Below are 17,851 nucleotides of genomic sequence, written 5' to 3' on the forward strand. Positions count from 1 at the left end.
AATAATAGTACCAAAATCATGGAGCTGTTGTGAGGACTAAATAAGTTAACATATATAAAGCATTTTGAACAGTGTCTGATACATAAAATACACTGTTGTTTTTGGTGATCCAAACTTCTGAGATCAACATTTATCAACACTGCCAGGATTTTCACAGAGCACAGCAAATATTGTCCAAAATAAACAAAGTTTTAAGAGTTCCTCTTGTGTTCTTCCTGATAATTTCTCTTTTCTTTACTCACACAGGATTTCATCTAGTCTCACAAAGTATTTGTGCAAGGAGCGGGGGAGAAAGGGTATTATAGAAAATTTATTGGAGGTGATACTATCCTTGCTGAGGCCTGAAGGATGAGCAGGAATTGTTCAGGTGAAGTGGGGAAGGAAAATATCTCAGTGAAAAAGAACTGAATTGAGAGAAAGTAGCATGTTGCAAGTTTTGATCAAGTTTTATGAGAATATAGAGTGTAAAGAGGAGAACTAGGGAGATGAGATTGCAGAGGTAAGTGAATAAAGAACCTCAAAAGCCCTATCTTCTTTTCAAGCAGTTTGGACTGTGATGGATTGCAGGAGAGAAGTGACAAGAATCACAAGTATGTTTGTAAAAATGAGGACTGGATTAATGGGTGGCAAAAATGGAGCAGGGAGACATCAGGAAGATGCTGGAGTTGAAGTCCACGCAAGGTCCACAGTCTTATTAACATAAGTTCTAAACAGAGAAATTAAAGGGTGGGGGAGATGAATTATCAAAGAGATAATGAAAAAGAATTACATAAAACCCAAGGGCTTAAGTCTCCAGACTGAAAGGAATGACCAGGTACCAGCATGATGAATGAAAAAAAGAATCATATGGTGAAATTCAGTTACAAAAGCAACAGTAAATAAATAATCCAAAAAGCTTATAGAAAAAAAAAAAAGCACCAAGAATCAGAACAATATGAATGCTAGTAGAAGACAGTACTACCTTTAAATTCTGAGAAACTAATTTTTCAATGCAGAATTTTATACCCAGCCAAATTGGTAGGATGGTACAATAGATATTTTCATACATGCAAGGACTCAGAGAGCTTACCTCACCAATACCGGTTCTCAAGTAGTTAACTGAGAATGTGCTACACTAGAACAAGGGAGTAAACTGAGAAAAAAAGAGTTCTGGGATCCAGTGGATAACCAGTAGAGTCTTTCTAAGAAAGCAGTGAAGGAAAGTTCTACGATGACCCCTCTGCAGCAGGCATGGGGAAAAATAATTTTGCTTGAAAGAAGAAAGAGAGAGAACCTCAATTTGAAGATTCTCCATGAAAAAGAACTCAAGAGAATGCCTAAATAATGGAGAGTCTGCAGGGGGAGGGGGACCAACAACATGAGGCTACACTAGAGCAAACAGTTCAAGGAAAAAAGAAGAGATTTCAGAAACAACAAGAAAAACTAAGTTATATAACAAAGGTAATTATGAACAACAACACTTACATAATTAGTAAGAACAACATTTACATCACGGTACTTATAAACACTTTATTTTAAACTGCAACTTTAGAATTAACCTAGACAAAGCTTTAGAAAAGTCAAGCATGGTTGTAGCACAATACCAGATCTTCCTCGATTTACGACGGGGTTACATCTTGATAAATCCATTGTAAGTTGAAAATATTTAAAGTCGAAAATCTGTTTAATACACCCAACCTACTGAACATCTCAGCTTAGCCCAGCCTACCTTAAACATACTCAGAACACTTATATTAGCCTACAGTTGGGCAAAATCATCTAACACAAAGCTTATTTTATAATAAAGTGTTGAACATCTCATGTAATTTATTGAACACTGTACTGAAAGTGAAAACCAGAATGGTTGTGTGGGGACAGAATGGTTTTAAGTGTATTGGTTGTTTACCCTCGTGATGGCGTGGCTGCTGGGAGCTGTGGCTACTGCCACTGCCCAGCATCATGAGAGAGTGTCATGACATATATCACTATCCCAGGAAAAGATCAATATTCGGAATTCGACGTATGGTTTCTACTGAATGTGTATAGCTTTCCCACCATAGTAAAGTCGGGAAATTGTAAGTTTAACCAATGTAAGTTGAGGACCATCTGTATATATGTTATCAATGTGGGCAATATAAAAGAAAAAGTCCAGATAGGAAAAGCAGAGGTAAGGAGCAGTAATTGGGAAGGAGAGATGAGGGATGCTAAGATCCTCACTTTATAAAGGATGAAATAAGAGATGATGTCTCTATCAGTGTTCTACAGTGTTTCCTGAGCTTATTCCCATGCTTCTAGAAGTTCTCTACAATAATTTTCACATTTTGTATCTTTTGTTTTAATATGAATAATAAAATACAGAAGCATATTCTGGAAAAAAAAAAAGAGATGATGTCTCTAATTGATAGAATAAGAACTAAAACTCTTAATATTACACGCACAACTCATCCAATAACTTTAAACAGTGACATAAAAATACTGGTACCATAATGGCAAAGTAAAGGATGGCATAAGTTAAATAAATCTTCATCTGTTAACAGTGATAAAGCAACAGCTCATGGAAAATACAAAATGGAAAAAATAACTATTAGAAGAAACAGTTAAAATATTTAGAAATTCAATCTGCACGGTTTGGATTTCTAATGATATATATATATATATATATATATATATATATATATATACACATCATTATATATATAACATATATATTTTATATATATATATATTACTTGGATAACAATTTAACCATTTTTTAAAAAAGAATTTCTACACTCTCTCTTTAGTAATCAGACTTGCCTGATTTCTCTTGTTCTCCAGCAGTGAAGTCTCATAGAGTTGAGCATTATGAAGAACAATTCCACAAAATGCCAAGTAAGCAGCAAAGTCCTAGAAAACAGGCAAGACAACAGCCAAATAAGAACTGTCAATAACCTGTCTTGTTATATTGCTTGAAACACAAACAACATTCAAAAATATTTACAGTTCAAATAATTATTTGGAAACCAACAGTGTAGATGTTTATTCTGCATAAAATTAGGAACTGATGCAAAGCAAGTGTTAGCTAAATGGTACAACCAGTAGATGACAACTGTTAACACAGTCTCCTAAAGTCATACAGTAGTTGGAAATTAGCAAAGAGAAAGAGAGGAGACACAGATCTCTTTATACCATGTGAAACTGAAATTCACTCTATGCAAAATTTGGTGTAGTCTCTAAACGATATTAAGACTTGGGTTTAAGCTAAGACTATAAAAATAGCCTGTAACTTATTACTGGGGCAAACTGAAAGCTCACAATCTTGTTAGGAGAATATTGGCAACAACAGTCCCATACTAAATTGCAAATTTAGTATTAGTTTAAATATATCATTTTAAACATGATATATCACCCTCATTATACTATACTAAGGTGATGTGCTCACAATTATACTAATTATTGATGAAAGGAAATTTTTACATGGCATACTTTATTCACAAGCATGAATTTATTTTGCCAAGAGATGATACAGCCTAAGAATGCAAATCTTTCAAGAGGGGTTTACATTAATGGGCTATAAACAAATAACGGAATAAATAGCCAATCTAGAACCATGTTCCCCGCCAAATATCCTCAGGTGTCATTAACAGAATAGGAGACTAGATGTCTATTACACTGATTTAAAAAGGTACTTGCTATGTTCTGAAGCAATTAAGACACGGGGACCAACACTAGTGTCAACACAGCCTACAACATGAGACAAAAATAACTCTGTCTTGTTGGAATGTCTTCCAAAAGCTCCTACTAATTTTCAGGGGAGTGACAGAAATAGCAATGGGCTTGAATAGGAAGAATTCAGTGAGCTCCATGATATACATATAATTGCATATTTAAGAAGAGAAATCATAAAACCTACTGACAGAATGAAGTTATAAACAGGTTTAAGGGCTTCTGTCCTTAAAAGGAAAGCATGTCGATGTGGTGTGAGGAATGTATTCCTTCAGAGTTGGACAAGAAGGGTAATAAAATAATGCTGACTGCCACTCTTTCTCAAGCTAAATTCACATCATTCAGCCTGAATTCACACCTTGGCGCCCCACCGTCTGCGTGCAAAGCTTATAAAACATTCTGCATTTGCTTCACCAGGAGGCAATTCTAATTTTAAGCTGACCTGCAGCACTGAACTTGGAGCAGTGCTTTAGGGATTTTACGTAATGTTGAATTTCTTGATAGCAGTGATGAAAGGTAAATGAGAGAGTTAGAACACCGTAACACCCTCCGGATGGCCGCAACATGCACACAGCCCCGGGGGAGGCTTGGTGGCATGGTGAGGAGGCAGTGGGGACGGGGTTCTGTTGACTGAAGACCACAACTACTCCAAACTCAGGTCAGCACTGATTTAGCCAGAGGCAAGAGACACTTTAGAACATTTCGGATCATTTTAAACCATAATGTTTTTGTGATCAACAATTTCAGCAATCACTAATCCCAGAGGTCTATACAACTCTAAAGAGAAAGCATCTTCCTAAATTGAGATCATACCAGACCCAAGTTTTGGTACCTTTTCATCTTTTTCAGTGAATGTCCCACCATTTCCCGATTTCTTGTTGATGGCCTGGGCTACACCAACAACCTGGTATAAGAAGAGAACATTGGTAATTTCGTTGACTGAAATTATTGGTATAAATTCACCAAAGCGTGTTTACAAAATAATTTCTACATGTGCTTTAAAATAACAATAAGCTACAAAATCAAAACAAACCCCTCAGCATCTGAACTAGTTCCGTATCATTTTGTACATTCTTTTTTCCTAATAAGAGTTCAAATGTTTCTAACTTCTTGGGTCCCAAACTATATTTGATTCTCGGATTTCATGCTGCCCTGTGAAAGAAATTATTGGCAATCACTTTTTATGTGAGTAATTCTCATGGCTTTTGAATAAAAAATAAACATTAAATTTATATCACATTTCAAATAGAATATATGATTAAATGAACATTTTATATTGCTTTTAAATATAATATTTCAAATGGGCTAAATGCTCGTTTACTAAAAATGAAATAGGACCAATGGCCAGTCACAGAATTTAAAATGCAGGAGGACCAATTAGGGTAAAAATAATTCTTAATGTAGGGATGTTTTCCAACTTCTTTTGAAATTTCTGAACTTGAAAATTATCTTACCTTCAATAGACTTACTTTGGTGGAAAGAAGTTTTATTGAAAAACAGACTGAGCCTTATTTCAAATCAGAAGGTGTTTGAAAGATAAACTACATCTTAAGAAGACTGAGCTAAACTCTGGGAATATGTCTTAAGTTTCCACAAAACATTTAGCAAGACTTTTAAGAACCTTCTCATCTTCCTACTTAAAAGTATATTTTACTTACCCATTTAGGTCCAACTTGAAGTTTGTGTTATTACCTTATTAGTCTTTTAAAGACCTTCAACTTACTTTTGCTTCCTCTTTACTACTTATAAATTCTACTTGTTTCCTCCTTCTACAATTTAATATCAGTGTAAAAAGCTATTATCCTCTAAATGGTTATACTTTAGAAATATAAAGTCCTGAGTTTTGTGTGGATGGTCCATCCTTTTTTCTCAGCTCACTCTAGCCCCTTAGCTTTAAGAAATGGATATAAAAAATTCCCTTCCAAGATAGCAGAGCAAGGACAGAGAAATACATTCTTGTCTGATGTCGTTTTCTGTTCTCAACATGTTTCCTCCCCACCCTATGACAGAGCAAAGAGATGTTGATTTTAAAAAGGAGAATCATCCAATTATCCTGTACCTATTTTACACTCTTTAGCTCCTGGCTAACAGATTTCTCGATACTCCAATCTCAATGACAAAATGCCTACAAAAGCTTCTGTCTAAGGTCAAAACGTCTGGACTGCAGCCAGGCACATTCACTTGAATGTAACTGACGGGAGCCTCTTGAGGGTCACTGGGGTCTAATCCATAGCGCTACCAGTATAAGTCGGTGATTTTATTTTAAGCATTCATTCATTTACTCAACAAATATTGTGGTGACTACTGTGTACCAAGGAGTGATAAAAACTGGGAGAAAGGCTACCCGGAAGGAGCTCAAGAGGCAAGAATGGGTGATACATAAACATATATTTACAGCACACGTATGATCACTTTGATGATACAGACGCCCACAGATCGTTAAGAGCACAGAAGGGAGACCAAATATGCATAAAAGAGAAGGTTTCTCAGAAATGATGACATTTGAGTTTTTATTTGTCTTTAATAAATGGTTTGATAAAAGAAAGAGTTAAATTTTTAAATCTTCATTTTAAGGAAGAAGAGATTAAAACAGATAAAGAGACTGTTATGCAAACCTTCTCAGATAATTATACAGTATTACAAGAAGCATGTGTTGATGTGCTGTTTGTACCTGGAGCCGTGTGAGTCAATGTACCATAAGCAAGGCAATTTTCAACCAACACAACACTGTTCACGTAGTTCAATAACTGTTCTCCACTTCGAGAATTTCTACTTGATTCTTTTCTCAAACCCGCCGCCTCCTCCTCCTCCTCCTTCTCTTCCTCTTTCTTTTTTTCCTTTAAATACTCGTGCCAGTTGTCCTTCATCTCTTAGAACATACTGAGTTTTGGGTGTAAGCTCACCCATAGCAGGGACTGTTTTCCATGGGAGCCCCATGTCCCCTGAGTCATGAAGTGTCAGGCATAGCGACTTGCTGCTTGTCTGGCACTGCACTGATGGCGTGAACTTGAACTCCACACCCTGTGGGGCACAAGCCCTGCTCTCATGGCTCACTGGTGTCTCTTCTTTGTCTCGCAGCTGCAGGCAGAGGCAAGCTTTCCTCGTTGCTGAAAAGTTTTCCAGGCCTGGTTCCATGGATGGAACCTTCACAGACCTAGGCTTCCCGTGGGAGTTTAGTTTCCCCTCCCTGCTCCCACCATGTCTGTGGAGGGGACTCATCACCCCTGCCTGCAGATGTTACCCGCAGGCATTCACCCTACCATCCTGAGTCTCACATCTCCGAAGCCCATCTGGACTTTGGTCATTCACGCTGCTTACCCTGGGTTCCCCTCTTTGTTTCTGATACCCTGGGATTTCCCTTTCTTGAGCTCATCTGTAATTTTTAAAATTGCTTTTGGTGAAACTTTATTCTCTACTTGTTTGCAGAATGGGGAGGTGGGTGGTGTTCTGCACCTGTTCAGTCTGGCAAACTGACCAGAAGTCTTGTTCACAGGCTTTAAACCCTGCTTTGTACCCCCTGAACACCAGCTCTTTACTATATTTAATTTTGTTCCCCTAACATCAGAGCAAGATATTAATCATTAGGCAACTTCATGGAATGAAGACTTCCAGTGAAGAATTTTTCATCCTTTCCGGTGACCAATTATTTCTCTCACTAGTAATTTTATAGATTTAGATATTAGAGGTTAATTTGTTTAAGGGATGATTATTTAAATATAATTAATTATTTTTTTAAAAAACAGTCAAGTTCTTTCAAGGGACTATTAGATCAGGAAAATATATCTGATACTCACATGTGCCTCAATACTTAGCTGGATGACATTTTAAATATACCACTGATAAAAACAACAGATAAAAATCAGAGGAAAGGTATAGTGTTTGTCCAAGGTAACATAAGACAGTAAAAGACAAAAAGACTTTGATTCTCCAAATTTCAAGGAGCCTAGCAAAACTTGCACCCCCTGGCCTCCTTGTGTTGATAAAAAGTCTTTCCTCTTTCTACCGTCTATTGCTCCTTTAAACAAATTAATTTTCTTCAAGACAAGGTTTTTAAATGTCAGTTTTCAAGGACAGCTTTTATGGCAAGAATTTGTCAGACCTCATATCTGAGAGGCAAAGCCCCTAAAAACTTTAGCTTCCATATCAGAAGCCCAATCACTTCTGCCTACCTGCTATCTACCTGCAGTACTCTCAAACACCAATACTTTATGCTATTTTTTTTTTTTTTTAAAGCACAAAGAAGCTTCTCTGTTTTCTATTGCACTGGCACTTTTCAGAGCATAAATGAATATTATGTCCTCACAGGGTCAAGTGTTCTTTTAGGAATGCAAAGGGCAAGACTTGACTCTTGCTGGGTGATCAGTGAGGAATGTGACAGCTGGTCGCTTCAGGGACAAGTGATCACTGCCACAGCGAGCAATTTCTTCTTCAATCAGCAGCTGCCCCGACCCTTACTGAGGCCATACATCAATCCCTACTATACATTTCCCTGTTCTCCCCGTTCCTAGTGCCAGGGGATGCTCAGCATGGAGGCTAAAAGCCAGGGAGAAAAGGAACAAACTCTACAAATCTTAGCTATCCCTCTGTCCCACCTGCAGAATGTCTCTATTATAATGACCGGATTCTAGACCATCTGTAACCTGAGCTGAAAACCTTACTTCACCAGGGAAACAAGAACTTAACGTAGACAGGAGCCAGTGGAGAATTCTTCCCAGTGCTCTTTTCAAACTTTCTCTTGACTCGGTCATTCATTCAGCAACAAATATTTATTCAACAAATAATTAATACACATGTTTAATATACCAGTCACTGTTCTAGACAATGAAGATGGCTCAGTAGTGAACAAGACAGACACAAATCCCTGTACTCATGGAGCTGACATTCTAGTCAGAGTGTTAGGCTTGGAAGGGAATCCCACCCCCATCCTCTTGCCCACCCCTGTTTTACAGGTAAAATGAAACTGAGAGGGTTGACATGACCAATCCAGGCTTTTCCACCTCTCTTCCAAATCCTAGGCAATCAGCAAATTATGGTCATATTCCAGGTGGTAGGCAAAAGAATGGCCTCCAAAGATGGCCTCATCCTAATCCCTGGAACCTATGACTGTGCTGCCTTAAATGACAAAAGGGACTTTGCAGATGTGATTAAGTTAAGGATCTGGAGACAGGGAGATTATCCTGAATCATCTGGGTGGGCCCAATGCAATCACAAGAATCCTTATGATGGAAAGTGGGAGGCAGGAGAGTCAGACAGATTTTAAGATGCAGTTACAGGGTTTTTTTTTTAAAGATCTTTTTTGTTATTTTGATGTTGACCATTTTTAGAGTCTTTATTGAATTTGTTACAATATTGCTTCTGTTTTATGTTTTTTTGGTTTTTTGACCTCGAGGCATGTGGGATCATAGTTCCCCAACCAGGGATCGAACTGAACCTACACCCCCTGCAGTCAAAGCGTGGAGTCTTAACCACTGGACCGCCAGGGAAGTCCCGCGGCTGCAGGTTATGAAGATAGAAAGGGGCCACAAGCTAAGTGATGTGGGCAGCCCATGGAAGCAGGAAAAGGCAAGAGAATAGATTCTTCTCTAGAGATTCCACATAGAAACACAGCCCTTCTGACCCTCTGTGTCAGCCCAGTGAGAACTATTTTGGACTCTGACCTCCAAAACTATAAGATAATACATTTGTGTTGTTTTAAGCCACTAAATTTCCAGTAGTGTTTTGCAGCAGCAATAACAAACTAATATGTTCCATTAGAATTACTCGTACATGCTCCCATTCCTTGTTCACTCTTCCTCACCCCCCATTATATCTTGTGTTTCACCATCTAAATCCTCACTTTCTTTGAAAGCCCTGGCATCTCACTGCTAATTGTTTTCTTGCCTCAGTCCATCTATGACACTTAAGTCCAAATTTCCCTTCCTGAAACACTACTTTGCACATACAAGTCATCTCATTACTCAAAGCTTTTAATGGTTCCATGCATCCATCTATAGGACAAAAACTGAAGACTCTGATTCCATATGCTCAACTTGAACTAAAATCACTTACATGGGTCTTTGAAGTAGAATGCTACAAAGACCTTTGCTCACGTCATTCCTTGAAATATTACCTTCTAGTTTCTCGGCTGAGGCTGTCTCCAAAAAAGCTTCCCTTCAAAGCCCTCTGAAATTCTGTGTTGCAGCTGAGGGTGCTATAATCTGACAATGAGGTATTCTCATTTTTAACCTCATTTTCTCTGTTCACATCCAACTCAATTGTTTCCTAAGGACATGATTTATATCTTATGTCTTAAGGAAGCATCAGACTCTGAATGTACTCAGTGCTTCAGAGATATTTGTTCTTGATGATAATGGGAGAAGTGTCAGATATCAAAGTTTTATTTAGGTGATGTACTTACTGGACAATTCACATCTGAAAAATAGTTAATAAAATTTGCCCATTTTGGTGTGCTTGGTGAGGCCTGTGTTAAGGGAGGGCTCTGGGATGTATGGAGCACATTAAAGGACAGGTTTGGCTCAGGCTTTCAGAGGGGTCGCCTTGGACAGGCCTGGCCCCTCCTCTCACGGTCGCCCAGACCTGAGCCCCCGCCTTCAGTGAGGTCGTAGATTTCTTTTGTCTGGGCCGGAGCGGTCACCCTGCTTGTTGATCTAGGAGGAACTGAAATGGGCCAGAGAATGCTGTTCTCTAAGACAGCTTCCTGATCTGTATGCATTAGATTATACTCCATTTAAAGCTGTTACAAAGGGCGGAGTCAAGATGGAGGACTAGGAGGATGTAGAATTCGTGTCTCCGCACAATTAGAGCACCTACCAGGCACTGGTGGGGGACCACGGACACCTAAGGAGACGGGAGGAACCCCCAGCAACCGGTTTGTGGGATCTTGGTTCCCAGGCTGGAGGTCAGGCCTGAGCTCCTGTGCTGGGAGCTCCGAGTCCAAACCACTGGACTAACAGAGAACCTCAGACCCCAGGGAATATTCATCAGACTGAGGCCTCTCGGAGGTCCTAATCTCAGCACCTAGACCCAGCTCTATCTAACTGCCTGCAAACTCCAGCGCTGCACACCTAAGGCCAAACAACCAGTAAAGCAGGAATACAGCCCCACCCATCAAAAAAAAAAAAAAAAAGAAACAACAAAAAAGTATGTTACAGATGAAGGAGCAAGGTAAAAACCTACAAGACTGAATAAATGAAGACGAAATAGGCAACCTACCTGAAAAAGAATTCAGAGTAAAGATAGTAAAGATGATCCAAAATCTCAGAAACAGAATGAACAAAATACAAGAAACATATAACAAGGACCTAGAAGAACTAAAGAGCAAACAAACAGTGATGCATACACAATAAATGAACTTAAAAATACTCCAGAAGGGATCAATAGCAGAATAACTGAGGCAGAAGAACGGATAAGTGAGCTGGAAGATAAAATGGTGGAAATAACTGCCAGGGAGCAGAAGAAAGAAAAAAGAATGAAAAGAATTGAGGACAGTCTCAGAGACCTCTAGGACAACATTAAATGCAGGAACATTCGAATTCTAGGGGTCCCAGAAGAAGAAGAGAAAAAACAAGGGACTGAGAAAATATTTGAAGAGATTATAGTCGCTCTGACATGGGAAAGGAAAGAGTCAATCAAGTCCAGGAACCACAGAGAGTCCCATACAGGATAAACCCAAAGAGAAACACGACAAGACACATATTAATCAAACTATCAAAAATTAAATACAAAGAAAGAAAAAAATATTAAGAGCAAGAAGGAAAAACAACAAACAACATACAAGGGAATCCCCATAAGGTTAACAGCTGATCTTTCAGCAGAAACTCTGCAAGCCAGAAGGGAGTGGCAGGACATATTTAAAGTGATGAAAGGGAAAAATCTACAACCAAGATTACTCTACCCAGCAAGGATCTCATTCAAACTCGACAGAGAAATTAAAACCTTTACACACAAGCAAAAGTTAAGAGAATTCAGCACCACCAAATCATTTTTACAACAAATGCTAAAGGAACTTCTCTAGGCAGGAAACACAACATAAGGAAAAGACCTACAAAAACAAACCCAAAACAATTAAGAAAATGGTAATAGGAACATAAATATCGATAATTACCTTAAACGTAAATGGATTAAATGCTCCAACCAAAAGACATAGACTGGCTGAATGGATACAAAAACAAGACCCGTATATATGCTGTCTACAAGAGACCCACTTCAGACCTAGGGACACATACAGATTAAAAGTGAGGGGATGGAAAAAGATATTCCATGCAAATGGAAATCAAAAGAAAGCTGGAGTAGCAATTCTCATATCAGACAAAACAGACTTTAAAATAAAGACTATTATAAGAGACAAAGAAGGACACTACATAATGATCAAGGGATCAATCCAAGAAGAAGATATAACTACTATAAATATTTATGCACCCAGCATAGGAGCACCTCAGTACATAAGGCAAATGCTAACAGCCATAAAAGGGGAATTCGACAGTAACACAATCATAGTAGGGGACTTTAACACCCCACTTTCACCAATGGACAGATCATCCAAAATGAAAATAAATAAGGAAACACAAGCTTTAAATGACACATTAAACAAGATGGACTTAATTGATATTTATAGGACATTCCACCCAAAAACAACAGAATACACTTTCTTATCAAGTGCTCATGGAGCATTCTCCAGGATAGACCATATCTTGGGTCACAAATCAAGCCTTGGTAAATTTAAGAAAACTGAAATCATATCAAGTACCTTTTCCGACCACAACGCTATGAAACTAGATATCAATTACAGTAAAAAAGCTGTAAAAAATACAAACACATGGAGACTAAAGAATACACTACTAAATAACCAGGAGATCACTGAAGAAATCAAAGAGGAAATCAAAAAGTACCAAAAAAAAAAAATGACAGTGAAAACACAATGACCCAAAACCTATGGGACGCAGGAAAAGCAGTTCTAAGAGGGAAGTTTATAGCAATAAAATCTTACCTCAAGAAAGAAGAAAAATCTCAAATAAACAACCTAACCTTACACCTAAAGCAATTAGAGAAAGAAGAACCAAAAAACCCCAAAGTTAGCAGAAAGAAAGAAATCATAAAGATCAGATCAGAAATAAATGAAAAAGAAAAGAAGGAAACAATAGCAAAGATCAATAAAACTAAAAGCTGGTTCTTTGAGAAGGTAAACAAAATTGATAAACTATTAGCCAGACTCATCAAGAAAAAAAGGGAGAAGACTCAAATCAACAGAATTAGAAATGAAAAAGGAGAAGTAACAACTGACACTGCAGAAATACAAAGGATCATGAGAGATTACTGCAAGCAACTATATACCAATAAAATGGACAACCTGTAAGAAATGGACAAATTCTTAGAAAAGTACAACCTTCTGAGACTGAACCAGGAAGAAATAGAAAATATAAACAGACCATTCAAAAGCACTGAAGTTGAAACTGTGACTAAAAATCTTCCAACAAACAAAAGCCCAGGACCAGATGGCTTCACAAGCAAATTCTATCAAACATTTAGAGAAGAGCTAACACCTATCCTTCTCAAACTCTTCCAAATATAGCACAGGGAGGAACACTCCCCAACTCATTCTATGAGGCCACCATCACCCTGATACCAAAACCAGACAAAGATGTCACAAAGAAAGAAAACTACAGGCCAATATCACTGATGAACATAGATGCAAAAATCCTCAACAAAATAATAGCAAACAGAATTCAACAGCACATTAAAAGGATCATACACCATGATCAAGTGTGGTTTTTCCCAGGAATGCAAGGATTCTTCAATATATGCAAATCAATCAACGTGATACACCATATTAACAAATTGAAGGAGAAAAACCATACGATAATCTCAATAGATGCAGAAAAACATTTCGACAAAATTCAACACCCATTTATGATAAAAACGCTCCAGAAAGTAGGCATAGAGGGAACCTACCTCAACATAATAAAGGCCATATGTGACAAGCCCACAGCCAACAGCGTTCTCAATGGTGAAAAACTGAAACCATTTCCTCTAAGATCAGGAACAAGACAAGGTTGCCCACTCTCACCACTATTATTCAACATAGTTTTGGAAGTTTTAGCCACAGCAATCAGAGAAGAAAAAGAAATAAAAGGAATCCAAATCGGAAAAGAAGAAGTAAAACTGTCACTGTTTGCAGATGACATGATACTATACATAGAGAATCCTAAAGATGCTACCAGAAAACTACTAGAGCTACGGAATAAATTTGGTAGAGTAGCAGGACACAAAATTAATGTACAGAAACTCTTGCATTCCTATACACTAATGATGAAAAATCTGAAAGAGAAATTAGGGAAACACTCCTATTTACCACTGCAGCAAAAAGAATAAAATACCTAGGAATAAACCTACCTAGGGAGACAAAAGACCTGTATGCAGAAAACTATAAGACACTGATGAAAGAAATTAAAGATGATACCAACAGATGGAGAGATATACCATGTTCTTGGATTGGAAGAATCAACATTGTGAAAATGACTCTACTACCCAAAGCAATCTACAGATTCAGTGCAATCCCTATCAAACTACCAATGGCACTTTTCACAGAAGTAGAACAAAAAAGTTCACAATTTCTATGGAAACACAGAAGACCCCGAATAGCCAAAGCAATCTTGAGAAAGAAAAATGGAGCTGGAGGAATCAGGCTCCCTGACTTCAGACTATACCACTAAGCTACAGTAATCAAGACAGTATGATACTGGCACAAAACCAGAAATATAGATCAATGGAACAGGATACAAAGCCCAGAGAGAAACCCACGCACAGATGGTCACCTTCATCTTTGATAAAGGAGGCAAGAATATGCAATGGAGAAAAGACAGCCTCTTCAATAAGTGGTGCTGGGAAAACTGGACAGCTACATGTGAAAGAATGAAATTAGAACACTTTCTAACACCATACAGAAAAATAAACTCAAAACGGATTAAAGACCTCAATATAAGGCCAGACACTATAAAACTCTTAGAAAACATAGGCAGGACATTCTATGACATAAATCACAGCAAGATCCTTTTTGACCCACCTCTGAGAGAAATGGAAATAAAAACACAAATAAACAAATGGGACCTAATGAAACTTCAAAGCTTTTGCACAGCAAAGCAAATCATAAACAAGACGAAAAGACAACCCTCAGAATGGGAGAAAATATTTGCAAACGAAGCAACTGACAAAGGATTAATCTCCAAAATATACAAACAGCACATGCAGCTCAGTATCACAAAAACAAACAACCCAATCCAAAAATGGGTAGAAGACCTAAATAGACATTTCTCCAAAGAAGATATACAGACTGCCAACAAACACATGAAAGGATGCTCAACATCACTAATCATCAGAGAAATGCAAATCAAAACTACTCTGAGGTATCACCTCATATCGGTCAGAATGGCCATCATCAAAAAATCTACAAACAATAAATGCTGGAGAGGGTGTGGAGAAAAGGGAACCCTCTTGCACTGTTGGTGGGAATATAAACTGATACAGCCACTATGGAGAACAGTATGGAAGTTCCTTTAAAAACTAAAAATAGAACTACCATATGACCCAGCAATCCCACTACTGGGCATATATCCTGAGAAAACCATAATTCAAAGAGTCATGTACCACAATGTTCACTGAAGCACTATTTACAATAGCCAGGACATGGAAGCAACCTATGTGTCCATCGACAGATGAATGGATAAAGAAGATGTGGCACATATATACAATGGAATATTATTTTGCCATAAAAAGTAACAAAATTGAGTTATTTGTAGTGAGGTGGATGGACCTAGAGTCTGTCATACAGAGTGAAGTAAGTCAGGAAGAGAAAAACAAATACCGTATGCTAACACATATATATGGAATCTAAAAAAAAAAAAAATGGTTCTGATGAACATAGGGGCAGGACAGGAATAAAGACACAGACGTAGAGAATGGACTTGAGGACATGGGGAGGGGGAAGGGTAAGCTGGGACGAAGTGAGAGAGTAGCATTGACATATACACACTACCAAATGTAAAATAGATAGCTAGTGGGAAACAGCTGCATTGCACAGGGAGATCAGCTCAGTGCTTTGTGACCACCTAGAGGGGTGAGATAGGGAGGGTGGGAGGGAGACGCAAGAGGGAGGGGATATGGGGATATATGTATACATATAGCTAATTCACTTTGTTATACAGCAGAAACTAACACAACACTGTAAAGCAATTATACTCCAATAAAGATGTTAAAAAAAATTTTTGCCCATTTTTTTCTCTGCTCTTTGCTTGATATTAAGAGATCTGTGCACATACAAGAACTTCGTGTGTCAGTAAGAAATACATACTCTTAATAAGCCTTTACTTATGGAGTTGAAACTTATAGCCTAAAACGGCTTTGGGAGAGTGGGAAAGAAAAGCTTGAGATTGTTAGTTTTAATTTTTAATTTTAAAAATACAGTAAATATTCATGTCCTTGTCATCTAGAACAGTGGTAAAATGGGGCTTGTTAAAACACAGCTTGCTGGATCCTACCCCCAGAGTTTCAGAGTCAGAGATCTGGGTTGGCTCCTGAGAACTTGTTTTACTAAAAGTTCTCAGGTGATGCCAAATGCTGCTGGTGTAGGGACAGAAAACACTTTGAGAGCCATTGATATAGAACTACTAAGCATTAATATTTGCTAATGTTTCCTCTTTTTTTTTAAGTTAAATTAAGATAACAACAAATTGGACTTTTTCCTTCTCAGTCTCATTGTACTCCATGCCAAATTTTGCTCATTTGATCCCCAAATGTTTGGGTTGTTTGCAATGTTTTTGCTATTACAAATAATCCACATTGAACATCTCTGTATGGGTTTCCTTGTGCACATGTGCGAGAGCTTCTTTGATGAAATCTTCAAAGGATTACAGAAATTTATATTTATCAGCAATGTATAAGGGTTCTTGCTAACTTCACGTCCTAACCAACCCCTAGTATTATGAGGCTAAATTTTTAACCTCTGTCTATCTGTTGGGTATAAAAATGTATCTCATTATTGCTTTAATTTGCATTTCCCTGATTACTAGAGAGCTTTTTAATTATTATTGCTTTTTAGTTATTACTGGCTACATTGGTTTCCTTCTTCTGTGTTGCCTATGTGTACCTTTGCCAATTTTGACCTTTTTGTTGTTTTGGGTTGTCTGGCTTTCATTAATGAATTTGAGACTCAAGGTTTGATATTTCTTTAAATGGTAAGACTGACTTTACTTGGCTGGGACTCATTTTATGCCTCTGTATGTACAGGCACTGCTACACCTATTCCTCTCAGGAGTATGTTTATCGATCTTCCAGGGTTGGAAGACAAGACAGCAATGCGTATAGGAGTGGATGATTTTAGTTTATTCTCACAGCCTGGGTGGCCAGGAAGAGGGAGCCAAGGTGAAGGGAAGCTTCTAGGAAGTTGAAAGATATAAAGAGCAGTGCCCTGAAGATAACTGGCATCAGAAATACATGATTGATGGCCAGCGGCCCTAATATAGTTAGTTAATAAACTTATTCACAGCCAAAAAGAAAAAAAAAAAAAGAAAGAAAGAAAGAAAAAAACTTATAATGCCAAAAAGTTTGCCACTTAAAAAAAGGAAAAGGGAGGGCCTGTTACGTAACAGGCACTTTGTCTGTTAATCCATCTGACCTTTGTCACAACCCTTTCAGGTAGATATTATGATTCCCATTTTATCACAAGGGCAGCTGATGTTCAGAAAAGTTAAATAGGTAGTGCAAGAATGTGCAGACCCAGATGCTCTCCAGGTCTGATCCCAAAGCTTGTGTTCTTCCTGCTACTCCCCCGCAGGGGAAAGTGAAACCAGCACTAGTGTATATAAAATACAGGTTCGTAAGCACTATTGTTTAAACTAGAGGAATCATGAAGACCACTGGTTTTCCAGTACATCCAAGACTGTCTTCAGACCCCATACATATGCTTATCTTTTTAAAGCATGCTTTCATCAAAGGGAATGGAACAATTTCAAAACTATAACTTTAAGAAACAAAGACAGGGCTTCCTGGGTGGTGCAGTGGTTGAGAGGCCGCCTGCCAATGCAGGGGACACGGGTTCGAGCCCTGGTCCAGGAAGATCCCACATGCTGCGGAGCAACTAAGCCCGTGTGCCACAACTACTGAGCCTGCGCTCTAG

At 38.1% G+C, this 17,851-nt stretch overlaps 1 protein-coding gene across 5 annotated transcripts in view; it reads right to left on the reverse strand.

Moving 5' to 3' along the window:
* PDE5A (phosphodiesterase 5A) overlaps window positions 1-17,851 on the reverse strand; it is a 172,657-nt gene that overhangs the window by 78,066 nt on the left and 76,740 nt on the right. For all 5 annotated transcript variants that reach the window (XM_082389639.1, XM_082389635.1, XM_082389637.1 and 2 more), the window contains exons 4-5: window positions 4,517-4,588; window positions 2,776-2,865 (exon numbers count right to left, since the gene is read on the reverse strand). In XM_082389639.1, the coding sequence (XP_082245765.1) occupies window positions 2,776-2,865; window positions 4,517-4,588 (162 nt within the window). The remainder of the gene's footprint in view (window positions 1-2,775; window positions 2,866-4,516; window positions 4,589-17,851) is intronic.

This window comes from Balaenoptera borealis, assembly GCF_965194805.1.
Source record: "Balaenoptera borealis genome assembly, chromosome: 4".
NCBI classification, from domain to species: domain Eukaryota; kingdom Metazoa; phylum Chordata; class Mammalia; order Artiodactyla; family Balaenopteridae; genus Balaenoptera; species Balaenoptera borealis.